Source organism: Oreochromis aureus, linkage group 3, assembly GCF_013358895.1.
Source record: "Oreochromis aureus strain Israel breed Guangdong linkage group 3, ZZ_aureus, whole genome shotgun sequence".
Taxonomy (NCBI): domain Eukaryota; kingdom Metazoa; phylum Chordata; class Actinopteri; order Cichliformes; family Cichlidae; genus Oreochromis; species Oreochromis aureus.
Window position 1 is genome coordinate 65,945,898 of NC_052944.1, and position 22,046 is coordinate 65,967,943.

The following is a 22,046-nucleotide window of genomic DNA, read 5'->3' on the forward strand; positions in this document are numbered from 1 at the left end:
CTCTGCCAAAGGTGTGTGTTGAAGATCCCGCCGACTGGGGTCTCTGCTAGGCGTTCCCAGCACACCCTCACTACACTACACTGATCAACATATTCACTTTATATTCGCTATGCCTTACAAAAACGTGGGTACAGCATATGAAAAGCTTGAATCTTTGCCTTTTTCACCCTAACTATGAAACTCAAGAAAACTATTTTTTTTTGTTATGTATCATCCACCCGGCTCATGCTCAGTGTTTAATCTGATTTAGTGGTGAGTTCAGATAATATAATCATACTAGGTGATTTTAACATCCATGTAGATGCTAGAAATGACAGCCTAAACACTACAATTAATTTATTATTGAAATCAATTGACTTCTGCCAAAATGGGCGCGCCCAGCACTTTAATTTAACTATGAGTTTTACACCCGATGCCTTTCCTTACACTAAATTCAAAGGTAAGTTTTCAAACATATCAAATGTGAACTACACAGTGGAATCACCTGATCTTGACAGTTGATGTGCACATGAATGATGTATGTTTCCTCTGCAGGTGAAGGTAGAAAGTGTGTGAGCTGTGAATTCAGCAGCATGGATCAGTGTGAGGACAGAGAGGAGGGAGTCCCTCCCTCTAAAACCACTCTGTGTGGGGAGCATGAGAGCCAGACCAAAGCTGAAAGGTGAGATGACCACCTCTAACTCTCCATGACTTTTCTCCATGTCACAGCTCAGCACTCACATCGCTGCCCCATCATTATTCACAGGAACCAACCTGGACCTCCACCCAGCTGTGTGTCCTTAAAGAGTGACCGGTCTAATGAACATTTAATTAATTTTAAAGACCAGCAGGTGTCTGCTGCAGAGAGGTGAGCTATTAGTGACATGAACTCCTTGATGTTAGTTTGGTGTCTGATTTGATGTTGTTTCCTGGTCTCTAAACTGCATCTCAAAGCAGGTCACTGCGTCAGGGGCAGATCTAGAAGGGTGGCAAGTGCCACCCTAAAATGATCCCTTGCCACCCCAAGTGCCACCCCAGTTTTGCATATGACAGTGTTGTTTATTAAAATAAGATAGCATTAACAGTTTGAGCGTAGTTACAGTCAACAGTGAATATAAATGCTAAAACTGAATATATTGGATAGTGTTCCCCCCCCCCCCTCCACCATTAACAAATGGTTCAGCCCATAGCAGGACCGGCTTTTTTCTTGTTTTCAGTAGCAAGCGATGCTTATGATTGTGCCAGAGCACACTTTGAACAACACCATGGGAATTTCGCTTTTTACACAGGTGGTTGGATGTTAAACTCTGGAAATGGAAGGAAGGTGAGTGTTATCAACCCTCCGTCGTCCACGGACACGCTGCACCTTGTTAAAATCTCCCAATTCTTTTAATCTTTGGGCTGAAGGAAGGACAATACTCGGTGTATAAATGCTCAATCAACAATCATTTATTTCCATACAATTCAACACTTATGAGCACAAGCCAGCCGGATGGGGAGACATGCATGAAGAGGGTCACAGCAAATCTCAAAATGGTGACGGGTTACTCAGCTTCTTATAGCCTCTAGTAGCCCCCACCTAGTCCTAAAAGCCTAAACATTCACATTCTTTCTCTCTTACGGTGCCTAAGTTATGACCTCGGCTCCCTGTCTTTCTGCTACAGAGTCTTTCTCACTCTGTAAAGGTGGGGGTATGGAATGTGGTCTGTCTCTTCTATTATAGGCACAAGGCCTTCTGCACCCAACATTCTCTTCATGATTCAGCAGTATGAAATGTCAAGAAACAGTGTAACACATTCAACAGTGTCGAGTAGTACAGGTCAATCCAATAGATCTAATGATTTTCACACTCTTTTAAGTCAGAAGTATAATCCAAACTAAACTACATACTGATCACACACTCTATACTAAGGGGTATAATATGATCTACAGCAGTATCATAATTCAACTACTTTGATTACAGATATAAGGTAACCTATGATAGCATAATAATCTCACAACCTCCAAATCACATGACTGATGTAAGCTGACATAGCAACAAGCTGCAGCCACGCTGAGTCTCTATTTCAGCCCACACTGAAAGTTTGGACTTCAAAGTTTTTTAATTTTAATTACAGGCCAGTAAATCCAGAGTTATGATAATATATATAAGCCACGCTTTTTTCTAAATACTGTCGTCACGTTTTTGTGTGTGTGTGTTTTAAGCGTTTTCTAAGGAAAGCGCGAAAACAGTAAAGAAAGGGAAACCCCTCTGTGTTTTGGTGGACAAACTTATTTTTTACTAGCACACATCATTTGTGGGGCATCTTATTGCGACACCTGATTGTTCTCTCATTTTAGTTTTAGTAATATTTTTAAATTCTCATACAAAATGAAAAAAAAAAAAAACGGCAGGTGTATTGGCTGCATTTTTAGATAAATAGTTGTATATGTTTACAAAATGTACATTTTATATTTGCATTTCAAGTTTCAAATTTACTCAACATGTTTGTGTGTGTGTGTGTTTTTTTTTACAGTAAAAAAAATACTACTAGGATTTTAAGTTATTTGTGTGATTTCAGATCAGTAATAATGCAGTATGTCAGTCAAAACAACTAAATTCAGTTGAGCTGAAAAGAATGATACCAAACAAGGCAAGGGAAAAAACCCCAAAATTAAACAATTTGAGGGTGAAATACAAACGTAAACTTAAAAGGAGTCAAAAGTGGCCGGTTGTATTTCAGACCTCAGTGGGTTAATCCAACAAATCATGAAAAATTTTTGTTCATGACAGTGCAGATTTCTGACATTTTGTGTAATTTAAGCTGTAACAATGTGATTGTTTTCTAACAAAAAACAGTGAAACTTAAGTTAGACTTGTGTTTGTAAATGAACCGCCCCATGTTGTGTAGCTTTCTGGATTTTATACTTATTGGGCTACATATTTATTTATTATACAGGCTATACAGTACATAACATCAAAACTCACATGTTTTATGTAACTAAAGTGTTTAATTATGTGGGCTACAGACAATAATTAAGTTATAGACTTTATTTATATGAAAAACGTGTATACTTAGTGCATTTGGATTATTTTAACCATATATAACCACCTGCATATGTGTATGAAAAAAAGGGCTTTGATTTTGCCACCCCATTTGATTTCTTTGCCACCCTCATGCCACCCTAAGAAAATTTCTCTAGATCCGCCCCTGCACTGAGTGAGGAATTCCTTTATTCTATAAAAAAATGTCCAACATCTACTGCTGCTCATTGGACCATCAATAGTCCTGCACAGACTGTGTTTACCTCTGGGTGGCGCTCTGTTTTTACACTACCATCACTAGTTTAGAGTTTCTGTCTGCTCATGCTCAGCCTGCAAATCAGTTTCTCTTTGGCATGATGAAGGTATTCTAAGTCTTCATCAGCTTCTGTGGATGCAAATGAAAAACACTTCACTCACAGGATCAATGGGAGACCTGAATCTGGACTGGCACCCAGCTGTATGAACACTGTGTTGAATCATGTCATTAATAGATTTCAACAAAAACAGTCATCAAGAAAGATGTAACTTAAAGTCACGATTATAATGTCTAAAATTCTGTCAGCATTTTATATTATGTGATGAGTCCTTGATTAAAGATTTGCGCTTCAATTGTCAGGATCCTTCAGAAACTCAAAACTGAACCTGGACCCAGCTGTGTGTCCTTAAGGAGTGACTGGTCTAAAAGTCAACCAATTGATTTTAAACTCCAGCAGGAATCTGCTGCAGAGAGGTGAGTTGTTAGTAACATGACCTCTTTGAGAACAGATTTAACTGCTTGATGTTGTTGGATATAAACTGCAGTGCAAACATGTCATTCCCTCAGTCCCATTTAAACTGTCTCTTAAAAACAAGCCTTTGGTTTCTAAGCTACTGAAAATTCACTTGAGCCAACAGGAAGTGATGCTCATGTACGTGTTTTCTTCCATCAGTCATGCTGTGCTGTATGTTGTAGGAGGTTAGAGGAGGTAACACTAACTTTGCTGCACAGATTTCACTTTTACTCATAAAACTCAGAGCATCAAAAATGACTCAAACACTGGTTATTAACTTCTAAAAATTAAAGTCACTTTCCACTTTTTGCCACTTTTCTGAAAATCCATCAAATAAAAATCAAACTGTAATCTGCTAAAAAAAAAGGAAAGGCTAAAACAAAAACAACTTCCTTTGTGCCTTTTGAAGATCAGTTCATTTTCTGCTCACTGAACTGTTGACAGAAAGAGAAATTTGAAGCTTTTCATTGTAAATGTTTGGAGACTTCCAGCATCCATCTGTCCACACAGACTGTGCTGTTTGACTTGCTAAGTTAAGTTAGCTGGTGGCTGCTGCAGAGTCCACTGCAGATAAACAGCTTAAAGTTAGACAAACTTTTAAGGTGGGCAGGAAACTGAGAAAGCTCCGGAGTAAGATGGCCGACGCGTCAAACAGCATGTGATAGTAATGACGACCTCTGTAAAGCTGTTTTGTGTATGTGAGCTTTAGTTAAAAGCATTTGGGGTTTTTAATGTTGTGCATTCAGATCAGAGTCATGTTTAGTTGTTGACCCTTGTAGCTCTAAATTAGCCAGCAGCTAATGTAGCTCATAATCACTGTTGTTGTTTGAATCTGTAACCGTGCAGCTCTTCTTTTTCAGCCTGTGGGTTTTGTGGTACTTGAAGGGTTCAGTTGTAGTGATTGTGTTTGGGTTTGTGTGCCAGTTTTGATTTCTAGTTGGAGTTGTTAGCTGTAGTCATTTTGAGGCCTACTCCTGCTACAACTGCAGCTCCACATTATTCAGTGTGACACAGTTTCATACTGACCTTAGATGTGACACTGCTGCATCATTTAGGCTCATTTACAATCAGCTGCAAATTTCTGATCAGGAGGAAATGAGGGTGTGGATAAAGCATTCACAAGCATTGGTCTGACACTGGCAATTTTTCTAATCTTTATGAAGAAAGACTGAACTAGAGTTGGTTGAAATTCAGATTCTAGATCATGTTCAGATTTCTATCAGACTGCTCTAGGTTGGTTGGGAGTTCTCCAACATGTAAGATGATACAGCTTAAAAAGTGATCACAACCAAACACAAGGATTTAAAATTCAGTGTTATCTAAAACAAACTTGAAGACATTTAAGGAATGAAGATTTGGGAGTTTTTTCAAGACTGAACAGAGCATACTCATCATGATATGAATGGTAGGACACTTGAATATGATTTGTATATTTGATTTTCTGTTCATCATTTTATTATCTGAAAGGGAAACTCATACAAGTACAAATGCAAATAAGGTCAATTGCAGCAATGACTATGCCCACACCTTTCAGCTAAAAGTTCCAGCAACCAACAGATGATCTAATTCATGTCAAGATGTGTGTGGTTTTTGTTTGTTTGTTTGTTGTGAAGGCTTTTTTTTTGTGGACTAATTCTTCATGGTTCCTCCACAGAGTGGACCAGGAGACCTCGGAGGTTCCCAGGGATCAGTCTGCCCAACAGCATCAAACACACCTGGACTCCATATTTATGGTCTGTACATGTGTAACAACTACTTTTACATCTATTCTGTTCACAGTCATCTCCATGCTGCTCTTTGTAGACCAGTGGATTGACAGTGTGTCCAACATGGATGAGATGTTTGGCTCCATGACTTCAGTCTGATTGGCCCATTGATAAAGTTTTCTGTTGCAGCTGCTGGAGGACAACATCATCACTTTTGTGAAGAACGAGCTGCAGAAGATCCATAAGGTTCTGAGTCCAGATTACCCAGAATGCTTAGAGAGTCAGAGGGAGGAGGATGAACAGAGGAGGAGCAGCAGAGAGGCATTTGTGAAGATCACAGTGGACTTCCTGAGGAGAATGAAGCAGGAGGAGCTGGCTGACCATCTGCAGAGAAGTAAAAGGATTTCTCTAAAGATTTAAGCTGCTGGTTATAACATTAACATTAACTAAAATTTCAAGAGATGAACCAACATGTATTTAAAAAGACCACGTTCTGATATGGACTATGTAAAAGAAGAACTGATATTTTTTCTTTATTCAGAAAGCCTTGCTGAAGATTGTCATTGTAAACTCAAATCTACTCTGAAGAAGAAGTTCCAGTGTGTGTTTGAGGGGATCGCTAAAGCAGGAAACCCAACCCTTCTGAATCAGATCTACACAGAGCTCTACATCACAGAGGGAGGGACTGCAGAGGTCAATGATGAACATGAGGTCAGACAGATTGAAACAGCATCCAGGAAACCAGACAGACCAGAAACAACAATCAGACAAGAAGACATCTTTAAAGGCTCACCTGGAAGAGATGAACCAATCAGAACAGTGCTGACAAAGGGAGTGGCTGGCATTGGGAAAACAGTCTTAACACAGAAATACAGCCTGGACTGGGCTGAAGACAAAGCCAACCAGGACTTCCGGTTCATATTTCCATTCACTTTCAGAGAGTTGAATGTGCTGAAAGAGGAAAAGATCAGCTTGGTGGAACTTGTTCATCACTTCTTTACTGAAACCAAAGAAGCAGGAATCTGCAGGCTTGAAGACTTCCAGGTTCTGTTCATCTTTGATGGTCTGGATGAGTGTCGACTTCCTCTGGACTTCCACAAAACTACAATCCTAACTGACCCTAGAAAGTCCACCTCAGTGGATGTGTTGCTGACAAACCTCATCAGGGGGAAACTGCTTCCATCTGCTCGCCTCTGGATAACCACACGTCCTGCAGCAGCCAATCAGATCCCTCCACAGTGTGTTGACATCCTGACAGAGGTCAGAGGGTTCACTGACCCACAGAAGGAGGAGTACTTCAGGAAGAGATTTAGCGATGAGGAGCAGGCCAGCAAGATCATCTCCCACATCAAGACATCACGAAGCCTCCACATCATGTGCCACATCCCAGTCTTCTGCTGGATCACTGCTACAGTTCTGGAGGATGTGCTGAAAACCAGAGAGGGAGGACAGCTGCCCAAGACCCTGACTGAGATGTCCATCCACTTCCTGGTGGTTCAGGCCAAAGTGAAGAAGGCCAAGTATGATGGAGGAGCTGAGACAGATCCACACTGGAGTCCAGAGAGCAGGAAGATGATTGAGTCTCTGGGAAAACTGGCTTTTGATCAGCTGCAGAAAGGAAACCTGATGTTCTATGAATCAAACCTGACAGAGTGTGGCATCGATATCAGAGCAGCCTCAGTGTACTCAGGAGTGTTCACACAGATCTTTAAAGAGGATAGAGGACTGTACCAGGACAAGGTCTACTGCTTCATCCATCTGAGTGTTCAGGAGTTTCTGGCTGCTCTTCATGTCCACCTGACCTTCATCAACTCTGGACTCAATCTGCTGGAAGAACAACAAACAACCTCCAAGAAGTCAAATATATTTGGGAAAAAAAGAAATTTTAAAACTTTCTACCAGAGTGCTGTGGACAAGGCCTTACAGAGTCCATATGGACACCTGGACTTGTTCCTCCGCTTCCTCCTGGGTCTTTCACTGCAAACCAATCAGACTCTCCTACGGGGCCTGCTGACACAGACAGGAAGTAACTCATGGATCAATCAGAAAACACTCCAGTACATCAAGAAGAAGCTCAGTGAGAAACTGAGTGCAGAGAAGACCATCAATTTGTTCCACTGTCTGAATGAACTGAATGATCGTTCTCTAGTGGAGGAGATCCAACAGTCCCTGAGTTCAGGAAGTCTCTCCACAGATAAACTTTCTCCTGCTCAGTGCTCAGCTCTGGTTTTCATTTTACTGTCATCAGAAAAAGATCTGGATGTGTTTGAGCTGAAGAAATTCTCTGCTTCAGAGGAGGCTCTTCTGAGGCTGCTGCCAGTGGTCAAAGCCTCCAACAAAGCTCTGTGAGTCATGTGCTTTGTCCTTTCCCCTCCCCTTAATCCCTTAAATTCTACTTGACAAAAAAAAAAAAAAAAAAAAAAATCATCATGTGCAACCTTAGCCTTAAAAAAATGAATTGAATGATTGTCAACAGCTGCAGACAAATGTATTTCTTTTTTGGTTTGTTTTTTTGTATATTTTTCACATATAAATGTTGTGCGTCATTAAACGAATTGCAATATTAGACAAAAATAACTCAAGTAAATACAAAATGCATTTTTAAAATTATGATAGCTTTTATTTCCTAATAAATTATATTAAAACCTTGTTGGCCCTATATGCAAAAAGTAATCCAAGACACACTCTTGAAAACTGGCAATGGTGCTTTCACATTACTGTGGAGGAATTTTGAATCAATCTTCTTTGCAGATTTTTTTTTAAATTTATTTAGCCATTAATTGTTTAAGGACACATCCAAAGAAAAAGTCAGGTAAGTGACAGAAGTGATGGAAAGGAAAATGCTGTAGGTGACGTCAGACACATGAGAGTTTGTGGGAAACAAAACAGAATTTTAGCTCAGAATTAAACATTTTTAAACTTCAGTTTTACGTAAGTATACCAAAAAATTGACAAATACTTGACCATGTCTGCTTAATCATCTCCTACACCCTGGAGGTCAGTGAGGAGAATTTGGGCACTCTCCAAGATTACATGACCGATGCTTCAAAGAGATAATTATGAAGAAGGGTCAATGATGAAGAGCTCCCTCAAGTCTCTAACCGAGAATGAAGAAAGGAATGGAGAAAATGAAAAAAATAAATAAATAAAAGAGACTGTCATAGATATCCAGCCCATAGTATGAGAGAAAACCTTGTGTTTTCATGTATCCGCACACCATAGGACAACTGTTAAAAACTGTATTAAAACCCATCTGAAGCTTCTGAAGGACACTGTGGAGAACATCACCTTTGATCGAGTCCATCGTATAGGAACCAGGAAAACTGGTGGCTGGAGACCATGTCCTATTGGAGCGAAATACTGTAATTTCAAACAGGAACAGGTTAAGAGTCACGGCAGGGAGCTGAAGGAACATATTTCCATATCCAGGTGGAGGTAATCAGGCTAATGAACTCCTTTCCGCTTTTAGTGATGCTGAGAATTGGGCTGTTGAATATGGATAGTGGGTTCAGTGGAAAACTGATCAGTCATGGAAAACGTCAGTGCTGAACTGGAAATATTGTTAAATAAACTGAAACGAAAGAGTCACCTGATCATTGTTTGGGGTCCAAATCATTCACAGACAAACAAACACACACAAGCCACTGTTTTATCGACATTTAAAATGAATGTTCTTATATGTGGATATCAGGCCCTTGTAGAGCAAAATCAGGTAAAAAGATAATTCTTTGTTTTTACATTCATCAGGTCCCAATCAGCCCAAATAGCAAAGAGAAATTAAAAATGCATGCCATGAAAAAGTTCGGGTCTTAGTAGGTTACCCAGCTTAAAAAACTACCACTGATGCAGATTGCCTAATATGAAGAGAAAGATCATTCCAAAGCTTTGGGGCCACAATAGAGAATTTTTGGTCTCTTCTAAGATTCAGCCATGATTTAAGAACTGAGACCAACAGCTGCTCAGCTGACCGGAGTGAACGAGGAGGGACATAGTGCTTCAGCAGATCGGACACATATACAGGCTCCAGACCAATTAAGGATTTAAAAACTAGTAAAATGATGTTAAAATAGATTCTAAATTCAATTGGAAGCCAGTCTAAGGAGGCCAGAACCAGAATAATATGCTCAAATTTTCTTTTACCAGTTAAAAACCATGCCGCAGCATTCTGCTCCAGTGGCAGGCATGACAGAGTGCCCTGGCCAGCCCATATTAAAAGGGAGTTGCAGTAATCCAAGTGTGAGGTTATAAAAGCATGGATGAGAGTTTCCAAGTCATGCCTGGAAAGATAAGGCTTAACCTTTGACAGATGTCGGAATCTGTCCACAGGACAACTGTTAGTCGTGTACTGTACAAATCTGGCATATATGGAAAAATGGCAAGAGGAAAGCCGTTATTCACAGAAAGACATGAAAGGTCCTGTTTGCAGTTTGCCAGGATCCATGTAAGGGACACAGCAAACATGTGGAAGAAGAAGGTGCTCTGGTCAGACGAGACCAAAGTTGAACTTTGGGCCTAAATGCACACCATCCCCACTGTGAAACATGGTGGTGGCAGCATGATGCTTTGGGGATGCTTTTCTTCAGCAGGGACAGGAAGCTGGTCAGAGTTGATAGGGAGATGGATGGAGATAAATACAAGAAAACCTGTTGGATGAAGAATATTTTAATGCAAATTAACCCCATTACGTAATACTAAAAGGAACATTTAAGTTAGACAGAAATGGTGATTTGATTTATACAAAGCAAATACATAAAAATCATGTGGGAATTTCTAAGCCTAGAAGTTCTGACAGTCCCTCAGACATAGAATGATCTGGGTTCTGCACCAGAGTCCAGTATATTAAATAAATGATGACTTTGAACTGTATCTGGCGCAGTGATTAAGATCAGATGTTAGATGAAGGAAAGTAAACAGCAGGACATTGTGTCTGTGCAAGAAGGTACTTAACTAGCATCACAAAATATACCAGCTACTTGCTGGTTTTCATTGAGAGCGTTAAATTGGTTTAATTTTTTCTATTTGTTCCCGACTTAGATTAACTATGAATTGTACTGCATAATAGATTTTGGTATTTTTAATTTAGATTAGACATTAAAATTGTTTGAAGTTATTTTTTTATTTGTTTGTTTTCCAGGCTCAGTGAATGTTTCCTCTCAGAGAGAAGCTGTGAACCTTTATCCTCAGTTCTCAGCTCCCAGTCATCTAATCTAAGCTTGCTGGATGCAAGCTTCAACAACCTGCAGGATTCAGGGGTGAAGCTTCTGTCTGTTGGACTGCAGAGTCCACATTGTACACTGGAAACTCTGAGGTCAGATTAAAGGATAGTTGTTTTTCATCAAATTATAATAAAAGAATTGGAACTCAGCTAATAAAGGTCAAATTATTCTATTTGGTTTTCTAATTCAGTAATTTGTATTATTTCTCTTTCAAATAAATTGAGTAATTTCTTATGTGTAGAATTAGATGATCGCAATTCTAGCTGCCTCTGAAACGACAACGAGTATGGCTAAATGTATTAATTTTTTCACTGAACTATTGGTACATTTTGCATGCAGTGTGTTTGTATTTTTTATTTTTCAAGACTGGGTGGCTGTTTCCTCTCAGAGAAAAGCTGTGAATATCTGTCCTCAGTTCTTAGCTCTCCGCTCTCTGGGATGAGAGTGCTGGACCTGAATAACAACAACCTCCAGGATTCAGGAGTGAAGCTTCTGTCAGCTGCAGCTTCTCACCCCAACCGGTTGCAGCAGATGGCCCCGCCCCTCCCTGAGCCTGGTTCTGCCGGAGGTTTCTTCCTGTTAAAAGGGAGTTTTTCCTTCCCACTGTCACCAAAGTGCTTGCTCATAGGGGGTCATATGATTGTTGGGTTTTTCTCTGTATCTATTATTGTACGATCTACTGTACAATATAAAGCGCGTTGAGGCAACTGCTGTTGTGATTTGGCGCTATATAAATAAAATTGAATTAAATTGAATTTAGGTCAGATCGAAGAATGTTTTATTTTTCATCAAATTATATAAGTTGCAGTTTTATAAAAAGCACAGCAAATAATGGTCACCATCAGCCATCCATTGGTGTAGTTTAGTATTTTTCACGTGTTCTAAATTATACTAAATTAACACATTTTTGTGTTTAAAATAAAGCAGTAATAATTCAAGCCTGTCCTGAAATAATAGTAACTATTGTCAAATCGAATAAGTCATCATTGCACCATCAATACACTTTAATTTCAGTGTTTTTGTTTATGCGTTCATTTTTCAGACTGAGTGTTTATAACCTGTCAGAGACAAGCTGTGAAGCTCTGTCCTCAGTCCTCAGCTCCCAGTCATCTAGTTTGAGAGAGCTGGATGCAAGCAACAACAACCTGCAGGATTCAGGAGTGAAGCTTCTTTCTGTTGGACTACAGAGTCAACATTGTACACTGGAAACTTTGAGGTCAAATCAAGGACTGTTTATTTTTAACTAATGAAATTATTTACAGTAAAAAAAAATCATAGCTACTAATGATCAGTTTCGTCATTTGTATTTTAGTATTTGTCTTCAGTTATTAATCACATTAAATTGCCACAGTTCTGATGTGTTTGAAATAAGGGAATAACAATTCCAGCTAGATATGAAACATTATTATTATTATAAAATTCCCAACTCCTTAGTACTCTACCTCTTGAAGCCCATTTTTGGTCTTTCCCTCTTTATTTCTAGACTGATTGGCTGTAACCTCACAAAGAAAAGCTGTGAAAGTCTGTCTTCAATCCTTAGCTCCCAGCCCTGCAGTCTAAGAGTGCTGGATCTGAGTGATAACAACCTGCATGACTCAGGAGTGGAGATTCTGTCTGCTGGAGTGAGAAGTCCATACTGTAAACTAGAAATTCTCAGGTCAGGACTAAATCACTTCCACTCAGTATCATTTAGAATGTGTATTACATTACTGAATGAATTACTAACGCTTATAGAATTGTCAGATGTTTTCTTTTCCCTTGGTTGGAGTATTAGACTCTGAAATGTCTGTAAACCTTTACCAAGCCTAACAAAAACAGCAGTGTGCTCCAGCAGATGTAACATCATTTTGGTGTAAGCTGCCACGTGACAGGACATTCTATGAGCATTATGGTTCCTTTAGTTTTAGTCTTCATCTTTCACATCCTTCCCTCCTATGAAGTGTTCAAAGATAGATTGTTTTGTGTGTCTGCAGTCTGTCAGGCTGCCTGATCACAGAAGATGGCTGTACTTCTCTGGCCACAGCTCTGAGCTCCAACCCCTCCTATCTGAGAGAGCTGGACCTGAGCTACAATCATCCAGGAAACTCGGGAATGAAGCTGTTGTCAGCTGGACGGAAGGCTCTACGCTGGAGACTGGACATTCTCAGGTATGGAGAGAATGTCTGATAGAGGCGGAAGAGCTGGAAACATTTCCTGTGTCCTTTACTCTTGTTTTCAAATGGAGGTGACATGAATAATAACACTGAAGAAATATTTTCAGGAACAGAAACACTAATCTATCTGAATAATTAAGATATTAATGTAGGGGAGTTTCCAAGGAGTCATTTTTCACCAGCAATAACTGTCTTTTCATCCCACAGATGTAATATTATCTACAGCTACTTTTAGTACCATTGATGTTAAGTTAGACTCTTCTTCTCCAATTGATCTTTCTGAGTTAACTTCAATAATTACATCCTCCAAACCATCAACGTGTCTTTTAGACCCCATTCCTACAAAACTGCTCAAAGAAGTCCTGCCATTAATTAATTCTTCAATCTTAAATATGATCAACCTATCTCTAATAATCGGCTATGTACCACAGGCCTTCAAGCTGGCTGTGGTTAAACCTTTACTCAAAAAGCCATCTCTAGACCCAGAAGTCTTAGCTAATTACAGGCCAATCTCCAACCTTCCTTTCATATCAAACATCCTTGAAAGAGTAGTTGTCAAACAGCTAACAGATCATCTGCAGAGGAATGGCTTATTTGAAGCGCTTCAGTCAGGTTTCAGAGCCCATCACAGCACAGAAACAACTTTAGTGAAGGTTACAAATGATCTTCTTATGGCCTCTGACAGTGGACTCATCTCTGTGCTTGTCCTGCTAGACCTTAGTGCAGCGTTCGATACTGTTGACCATAATATCCTATTAGAGCGATTAGAACATGCTGTAGGTATTACAGGTACTGCACTGCAGTGGTTTGTATCATATCTATCTAATAGACTCCAATTTGTACATGTAAATGGAGAGTCCTCTTCACACACTAATGTCAATTATGGTGTTCCACAGGGTTCACTGCTAGGACCAATTCTGTTTACTTTATACATACTTCCCCTAGGCAGCATCATTAGAAGACATAGCATAAATTTTCACTGCTATGCAGATGACACGCAGCTCTATCTATCCATGAAGCCAGGTAACACACACCAATTAGTTAAACTGCAGGAATGTCTTAAAGACATAAAGACCTGGATGGCCGCTAACTGTCTGCTTCTTAATTCAGATAAAATTGAGGTTATTGTACTCGGCCCTGAAAATCTTAGAAATATGGTATCTAACCAGACTCTTACTCTGGATGGCATTACCTTGGCCTCCAGTAATGCTTTGAGGAACCTTGGAGTCATTTTTCACCAGGACATGTCCTTCAACGCACATATTAAACAAATATGTGAGACTGCTTTCTTCTATTTGTGCAACATCTCTAAAGTTAGAAATATCCTGTCTCAGAGTGACGCTGGATAACTAGTTTATGCATTCATTACTTCCAGGCTCGACTACTGTAATTCATTATTATCAGGATGTCCTAAAAACTCGCTGAAAAGCCTTCAGTTAATCCAAAATGCTGCAGCAAGAGTACTGACAGGGACTAGAAAGAGAGAACATATTTCTCCTGTTTTGGCTTCCCTTCATTGGCTTCCTGTTAAATCCAGAATTGAATTCAAAATCCTGCTCCTCACATACAAGGTCTTAAATAGTCAGGCTCCATCTTATCTTAATGACCTTGTAGTACCATATCACCCTATTAGAGCACCGCTCTCTCGCACTGCAGGCCTACTTGTTGTTCCTAGAGTATTTATAAGTAGAATGGGAGGAGAGCCTTCAGTTTTCAGGCCCCTCTTCTGTGGAACCAGCTTCCAGTTTGGATTGGAGACAGACACTATCTCTACTTTCAAGATTAGGCTTAAAACTTTCCTTTTGCTAAAGCATATAGTTAGGGCTGGACCAGGTGACCCTGAATCCTCCCTTAGTTATGCTGCAATAGGCATGAGCTGCCGGGATTCCCATGATGCATTGAGTTTTTCCTTTTCAGTCACCTTTCTCACTCACTATGTGTTAATAGACCTCTCTGCATTGAATCATATCTGTTATTAATCTCTGTCTCTCTTCCACAGCATGTCTTTCATCCTGTTTTCCTTCTCTCACCCCAACCGGTCGCAGCAGATGGCCCCGCCCCTCCCTGAGCCTGGTTCTGCTGGAGGTTTCTTCCTGTTAAAAGGGAGTTTTTCCTTCCCACTGTCGCCAAAGTGCATGCTCATAGGGGGTCATATGATTGTTGGGTTTTTCTCTGTACCTATGAAGCGCCTTGAGGTGACTTTTGTTGTGATTTGGCGCTATATAAATAAAATTGAATTGAATTGAATCTTTTGCTCTTCACATATTCACAATTTGCATAGGTGTCTGCATGTTTACTAATTCAGTCATTTTTAAGAAAAATCCTCTTCTGTTCGACCTGATTCAAATTAGATTAATCTCTCTACAGAAGCATGCTTCTGACGAGGTCAGCCTAGCTTCGTATAAGGACTGGAAGCAGGGGAAGTTGTTTACCTAGCTTGACCGAAAGTTTAAAGATTAATCATTTGTAAAGTGTTAATAAAGCTAACTCTAGTAGAACCTAACAAGAACAGCATAACAGCATGATAAGTGTTATTGTAAATTTAATTAAGATAACTGACTAGTTTGATGACCTTATGCAGGTTTGTGAAACATAGAGTGAGTGAGGTAAAGAGTGATGGTGGAGATGGACTACATACACAGGAGCCTGATTGTGAAATGCTCTGAATAAAATGCTGAGGATTTCGGTGAGTAAGTGATGAAAAGAAGCCTTAAGTGGCCAAAAGGCAAAACTCCAAAATCAGGAAACGCAAAGTGGGAACAATTCAATTCAATTCAATTCAATTCAATTCCATTCAATTTTATTTATATAGCGCCAAATAACAACAACAGTCGCCAAGGTGCTTTATATTGTAAGGTAGACCCTACAATAATATAAAAACCCAACAATCATATGACCCCTATGAGCAAGCACTTTGGCGACAGTGGGAAGGAAAAACTCCCTTTTAACAGGAAGAAACCTTCGGCAGAATCAGGCTTAGGGAGGGGCGGCCATCTGAGAAGGAAAACAGGATAAAGACATGCTGTGGAAGAGAGACAGAGATTAATAACAAGTGTGATTCAGCAGAGAGGTCTAATATTAAATGTTGAGTGAGAAAAGTGACTGAAAAGGAAATACTCAATGCATCATGGGAATCCCCCGGCAGCCTACATCTATTGCAGCATAACTAGGGAGGATTCAGGGTCACCTGGTCCAGCCCTAACTATATGCTTTACCAAAAAGGAAAGTTTTAAGCCTAATCTTAAAAATAGAGATAGTGTCTGTCTCCCGAATCCAAACTGGAAGCTGGTTCCACAGAAGAGGGGCCTGAAAACTGAAGGCTCTCCCTCCCATTCTACTTTTAAATACTCTAGGAACAACAAGTAGGCCTGCAGTGTGACAGCGAAGTGCTCTAATAGGGTGATATGGTACTACAAGGTCATTAAGATAAGATGGGGCCTGATTATTTAAGACCTTGTATGTGAGGAGCAGGATTTTGAATTCAATTCTGGATTTAACAAGAAGCCAATGAAGGGAAGCCAATACAGGAGAAATATGCTCTCTCTTTTTAGTCCCTGTCAGGACTCTTGCTGCAGCATTTTGGATTAACTGAAGGCTTTTCAGGGAGTTTTTAGGACATCCTGATAATAATGAATTACAGCTGTTTCTGTGCTGTGATGAGCTCTGAAACCTGACTGAAACTCTTCAAATAAGCCATTCCTCTGCAGATGATCTGTTAGCTGTTTGACAACTACTCTTTTTTTGATATGAAAGGAAGGTTGGAGATTGGCCTATAATTAGCTAAGACAGCTGGGTCTAGAGAAGGGTTTTTAAGTAAATGTTTAACTACAGCCAACTTGAAGGCCTGTGGTACATAGCTGATTATTAGAGATAGGTTGATCATATTTAAGATCGAAGAATTAATTATTGGCAGGACTTCTTTGAGCAGTTTTGTAGGAATGGGGTCTAAAAGACACGTTGATGGTTTGGAGGAAGTAATTATTGAAATTAACTCAGAAAGATCAATTGGAGAAAAAGAGTCTAAATGTATATCAATGGTACTAAAAGTATCTGTATATAATATTACATCTGTGGGATGATTATGAGTCTTTTTTTTTAATCCACATGGATGATACAAGCCCCTACAATAATTATTTTATCTGAGCTGAGCCCTAAATCCGATAAAAAGTCTGAGAAATCAGACAGAAACTCTGTGTAAGGCCCAGGTGGACGATATATCATAACAAGTAAGACTGGTTTCTGAGTTTTACAGCTGGGGTGGACAAGGCTAATGATCAGGCTTTCAAATGAATTAAAAATGTCTGTCTTGGTCTTTCGTTGATTAATAGGCTGTTGTGGAAAATTGCTGCCACACCGCCCCCTCGGCCTGTGCTTCGAGATTTCTGGGAGTTAGAATGACTCGGGGGTGTTGATTCATTTAAACTAACATAATCATCCGGCTGCAACCAGGTTTCTGTAAGGCAGAGTAAATCGATTTGTTGATCAATTATTAAGTCATGTACTAACAGAGACTTGGAGGAGAGAGACCTAATATTTAATAATCCACATTTCACTGTTTTACTCTTTGGTTCAGATGTAGATTCTGTATTGTTCTTTCTTTGTGATTTTTTATGTTTAAGTTTGTTGCTGGTTTTTAGTTTGTTTTTTGTCTGTTTGGGAGCTGACACAGTCTCAATGGAGATGGGGTTTTGGGGGGGTAGCAGGAGGAGAGAAGCTGCAGAGAGGCGTGTAAGACTGCAACTCTGCTTCCTGGTCCCAACTCTGGATAGTCATATTTTGGGGGGGTTTAATAAATTGGTCCATATTTCTAGAGATGAGAGCTGCTCCATCCAAAGTGGGATGGATGCCGTCTCTCCTAACAAGACCAGGTTTCCTCCAGAAGGTTTGCCAATTATCTATGAAGCCCACATCGTTTCTTGGACACCACTCAGACAGCAAACAATTTAAGGAGAACATGCGGCTAAACATGTCACTCCTGGTCTGATTGGGGAGGGGACCAGAGAAAACTACAGAGTCCGACATTGTTTTGGCAAAGTTACACACCGATTCAATATTGATTTTAGTGACCTCCGATTGGCATAACCGGGTGTCATTACTGCCGACGTGAATTATGATTTTATTGAATTTACGTTTACCCTTAGCCAGCAATTTTAAATTTCCCTCAATTTTACCTGCACTGGCCCCTGGAAGACAATTGACTATGGTTGCTGGTGTCTCTAGCTTCACACGTCTTAGAACAGAATCGGAAATTACCAGAGTTTGACCCCCGGCGGTTGTGTCGCAAAGTGGGAAAAACGGTTAGACACATGAACAGGTTGGTGGTGTACCTGGGGCTTCTGTTTAAGACTATGCTTCCTCCTCACCGTCACCCAGCCGCCCTCTTTCCCCAGTTGCTCGGGGCCTGCAGGGGGACAGCTAGCGGGGCCTACACTATCTTCAGCTGAACCAGCTACAGGGACCTGGTTAGCTAAGGGTGTATCAAGGGTGTGAAGCCAAGTCTCCAATTGAGTGATTCTGGCCTCCAGAGCTGCAAATAGGCTACATTTATTACAACTATCATTACTGCTAAAGGAACCTGAGGAGTAACTAATCATCTGACACAATGAGCAGGAAAGTGCAGGAGGGACAGGTGAAGAGGCCATGCTGCTAGCGTGTTACAAGCTAAGCTGGTGAAACAGTAAAGACATAGTGAGTGACTACCTTGGCTATAAATTAGTGAGTGAGTGCACAGAGAGTGTGCTTCAGATGAAGCACGTGAAGATTACACTACGAAATAAGTTATCTAAAAGTTTTTAATTAAATTGCTATGCAGATAAGCTACACAAAAACACCACCGTGTGTTGGAACAGGAAGTGATACTCTACCGCAGAGAGAGTAGTGATGTTCGATTCGTGAACGAATCGTTCAGTACTCGAGAATCACTTTACTGACTCGTGAATCATGATTCACAAGCGCAGTTGACTCACTGACTCATCTCTGTTGCTGTTAGCAAACTAATTCCATTAGTAGAAATATAACTAGCTTATAGTTAAAATAGTGGGGAAAAAACAACAGCCAGTTTATTAACAAAAACATTCCTGCTCTGAACTGGAAGAAAAAATCCTTAGTAGAAGCTCACATCAAGACAATAGCTCCTCGGTTCACAGTAGCATCGCGCAGCTAACATGCTAACAGCACATTTGAGTTACTCACCCCCTCCCTTGCTGTGCTGAATCATAGCATAAGCGAATCACTCAGGACTCACAAACCCCCTTCCTCCTGGCTCACAGCTCAAACGAGTTGAACGAATCACTCACTCACTCACCCCCTCCCTTCTGGCTCACAGCTCAAACGAGTTGAACGAATCACTGACTCACTCCCTCCCTTCCTGTTACGAATCACTCACTCACTCACCCCCTCCCTCCTGGCTCACAGCTTCTTTTTCTTCTTCTTGGTTGGCAACCAATGTTAAGGCGCTTTACCGCCCCCTGGCTCACAGCTCAGTGGACATTTAGATGAGAAAATATATATTTGACACATTTAAGGAAAATACAAATAAAATAAAAATAAATAAATGTTCCCTTTAGAATTTTTTTGCTCTTTTTTGCTCTAAAGAAAATAGTTGTTTTCTTTTACAATCATTCATCTTAGCAGTAGGATTTACATTAAAAGATAAACAAATTAAATTTGAGTGAAAATATACATTTTTGCACTCTCTGGTCAACTGACTCAGTGACTCAAATGACTCAAGAAACCCGATTCACTTTGGTGAGTGACTCATTAAAACTCGATTCAGTAAAAAGAATCGAATTTACCATCACTAAGAGAGAGTGAACCCCAAGTGACAGAACACAGGACAACATAAACACTGGGAGTTAACTATGAAAAAAAAAATACAAGTGCAATTAAATTACTTGAGTGCAATTCAACAACCTTTGCTAGTACAACTCAACAGATTAATTTTTTTTTTTAACTCAGTGCGCTCAAATCCTACTAACACTAGTGATGGGATTTCCGGCTATTTTAAGAGAACCGTCTCTTTCGGCTCGGCTCACTAAAAAGAGCCGGCTCTTTCGGCTCCCAACCAGCTCTTCAGGTTGTTTTGTTGCTTTAATTAATTTATTGTTAACAACAATATAAACTTATGCACAAAAGGAATTACTAATGTAAAAAAAAAGAGTGGTTTTATTTATATATGTTTATATATAAATGTTTAGGGTGGCCCCTAGAGACAAAGCACGTACAAACTCCAAACACATTTCTAGCGTTAACTGAACTTCCAAAACAGAGCTACCTAGATCACTTAAATTACACAATTGAAAGCATATGTGTGTTGTTTGTGTATTTATACACAAGCACTCATATATATTCAAATAATTAAAAATAATTGCTCATTTACCTGTTACTACCACACACCAACTATTTAAATTTTCAGCTTTTTCCTTAAAAAAAATTAAAGTGAAACAACACAAAACACTGCAAACCAAAACACAATTAAATATAAATTAAAATATGAAAACAAAAAGAAGATGCATATTCTCTGTCATATGGGCCTGCATGAATAAACTTTCTGAATCCTTTATCATCCACTGTGGAGGTAAACACAGACGACACGAGAGCTCTCGATTAACACTCCTCGTTTATTACTCGTCACCACAGAACTGAACACTTTTCCCTCCAAAACATAACAACAACACTTCCTGAGAACTGGGTGTGAGTGGAGCCCTCCAGTGGTCCACCACACATGCCCCCCCCCGAACACCCAGTAGGGTCATCCCCTAGTCCAGAACCCTTGCTTTAATCAAACGTCCAGAACGGCTGAACCGGGGAGGTGGAGAGCTGGCTGAGGGGAAACGAGCCTGAGGACCAGGCTGGCATGGGCGGCCAGGAGAAGCTGAAGATAGCTCGGGCCCTGCCAGGTGGGGGGTGCTCCCAGAGGAAGAAGCAGGGTTGTCCAGTCCAGTGGAAGGCGGGCGGCCACGGCGGGGGGCCTGAGCCGGCACCAACTGATCATCCTGCAGCACATGTGCCGGTTTAAGTCTGTCAATAGAAACAGTCTCCTGACGACCCCCAAAGTCCAAAGGAAATGCTTCCGGCCCGGTTGAATAACCCTAAAGGGGCCGTCATACAGTGGACGCAGCGGAGGCCTATGAGCGTCATGCCTGATGAAAACAAACTGCGAAGAGTCCAACGACCTCGGAACAAAGGTGTCGGGCAGACAATGGTGCACTGGGCCAGGAAGAGAAAACGAGTCTCTCGGGGGACGGAGAGACAGCACAGAGGGAGCGAAGCACGGGGGTGGGCTCTCGGGCAAGAATTCCCCGGGCACCCGGAGGGGCTGACCGAGACAAGTTCAGCCGGGAAACCCCGAGGTCTTCTTTAACCGCGCAGCGCAACCCCAGTAAAACCCATGGAAGGCGGTCAACCCAGTTGCCATCTGTGAGAGAAGCACGGAACGCGGCCTTAAGCGACCGGTGGAAACGCTCGCACATCCCGTTAGCCTGCGGGTGGTACGCAGTGGTTCGGTGGACCTTGACGCCCAGGCCGTCAGCCATGGCAGACCAAAGCTCGGAAACGAACTGGGGGCCCCTGTCTGAGGTGATGTCGGCGGGGGGACCGAAACGCGAAACCCACGTTGACAAAAATGCCCTGCTGCTGCTGTAGTGGACGCCAGAGGCACTGCCTCAGGCCAACGGGTTGTGCGGTCCACCACAGTCAAAAGGTGCGTGAAACCTTGTGACTGCGGCAGGGGACCAACCAGATCCACATGTACATGATCAAAACGCCTCCCTGGAACGCGGAAGGATTCGAGGGGCGCCTGTGTGTGCCTATGGATCTTAGCGCGTTGGCATGGGATGCACGCTGCTGCCCAGTCTTTCACCGATTTATGAAGGCCCGGCCAAACGAACCTAGAGCTGACCAGCTTGACCGAGGCCCGGACGCCCGGATGAGAGAGGGCGTGTACGGAGTCAAAAACGCGATGACGCCACAAAAGTGGAACGACAGGGCGTGGTCGGCCGGTGGAAACGTCACAAAGCAGGCTAGGCCCGCCGTTCCACACGGGTCTGTCCTCCAGTACAAGGCCCGTTTGCTCAGACCGAAGGGCAAGGACGTCCGGGTCCGCCCGCTGGTCAGCGGCCATAGCGTCAAAGTCTATGCCAACATAAACGGGAGAAACCAGCGCGCGGGATAGACAGTCAGCCACGCAGTTGGACTTA

The 22,046-nt window shown here is 41.2% G+C and overlaps 1 protein-coding gene across 1 annotated transcript in view; it reads left to right on the forward strand.

Annotated features, from left to right (window-relative positions):
• Positions 1-611: 611 nt before the first annotated feature.
• The window catches only part of LOC120437345 (NACHT, LRR and PYD domains-containing protein 3-like), a gene marked incomplete at its 5' end in the record, with an annotated part of 28,093 nt that continues 6,658 nt past the window's right edge, over positions 612-22,046 (forward strand). Inside the window, 8 exons of the mRNA XM_039607890.1 lie at positions 612-661; positions 746-847; positions 3,621-3,734; positions 5,429-5,507; positions 5,670-5,874; positions 6,022-7,825; positions 11,739-11,912; positions 12,180-12,353. Coding sequence (XP_039463824.1) covers positions 612-661; positions 746-847; positions 3,621-3,734; positions 5,429-5,507; positions 5,670-5,874; positions 6,022-7,825; positions 11,739-11,912; positions 12,180-12,353 — 2,702 coding nt within the window. The remainder of the gene's footprint in view (positions 662-745; positions 848-3,620; positions 3,735-5,428; positions 5,508-5,669; positions 5,875-6,021; positions 7,826-11,738; positions 11,913-12,179; positions 12,354-22,046) is intronic.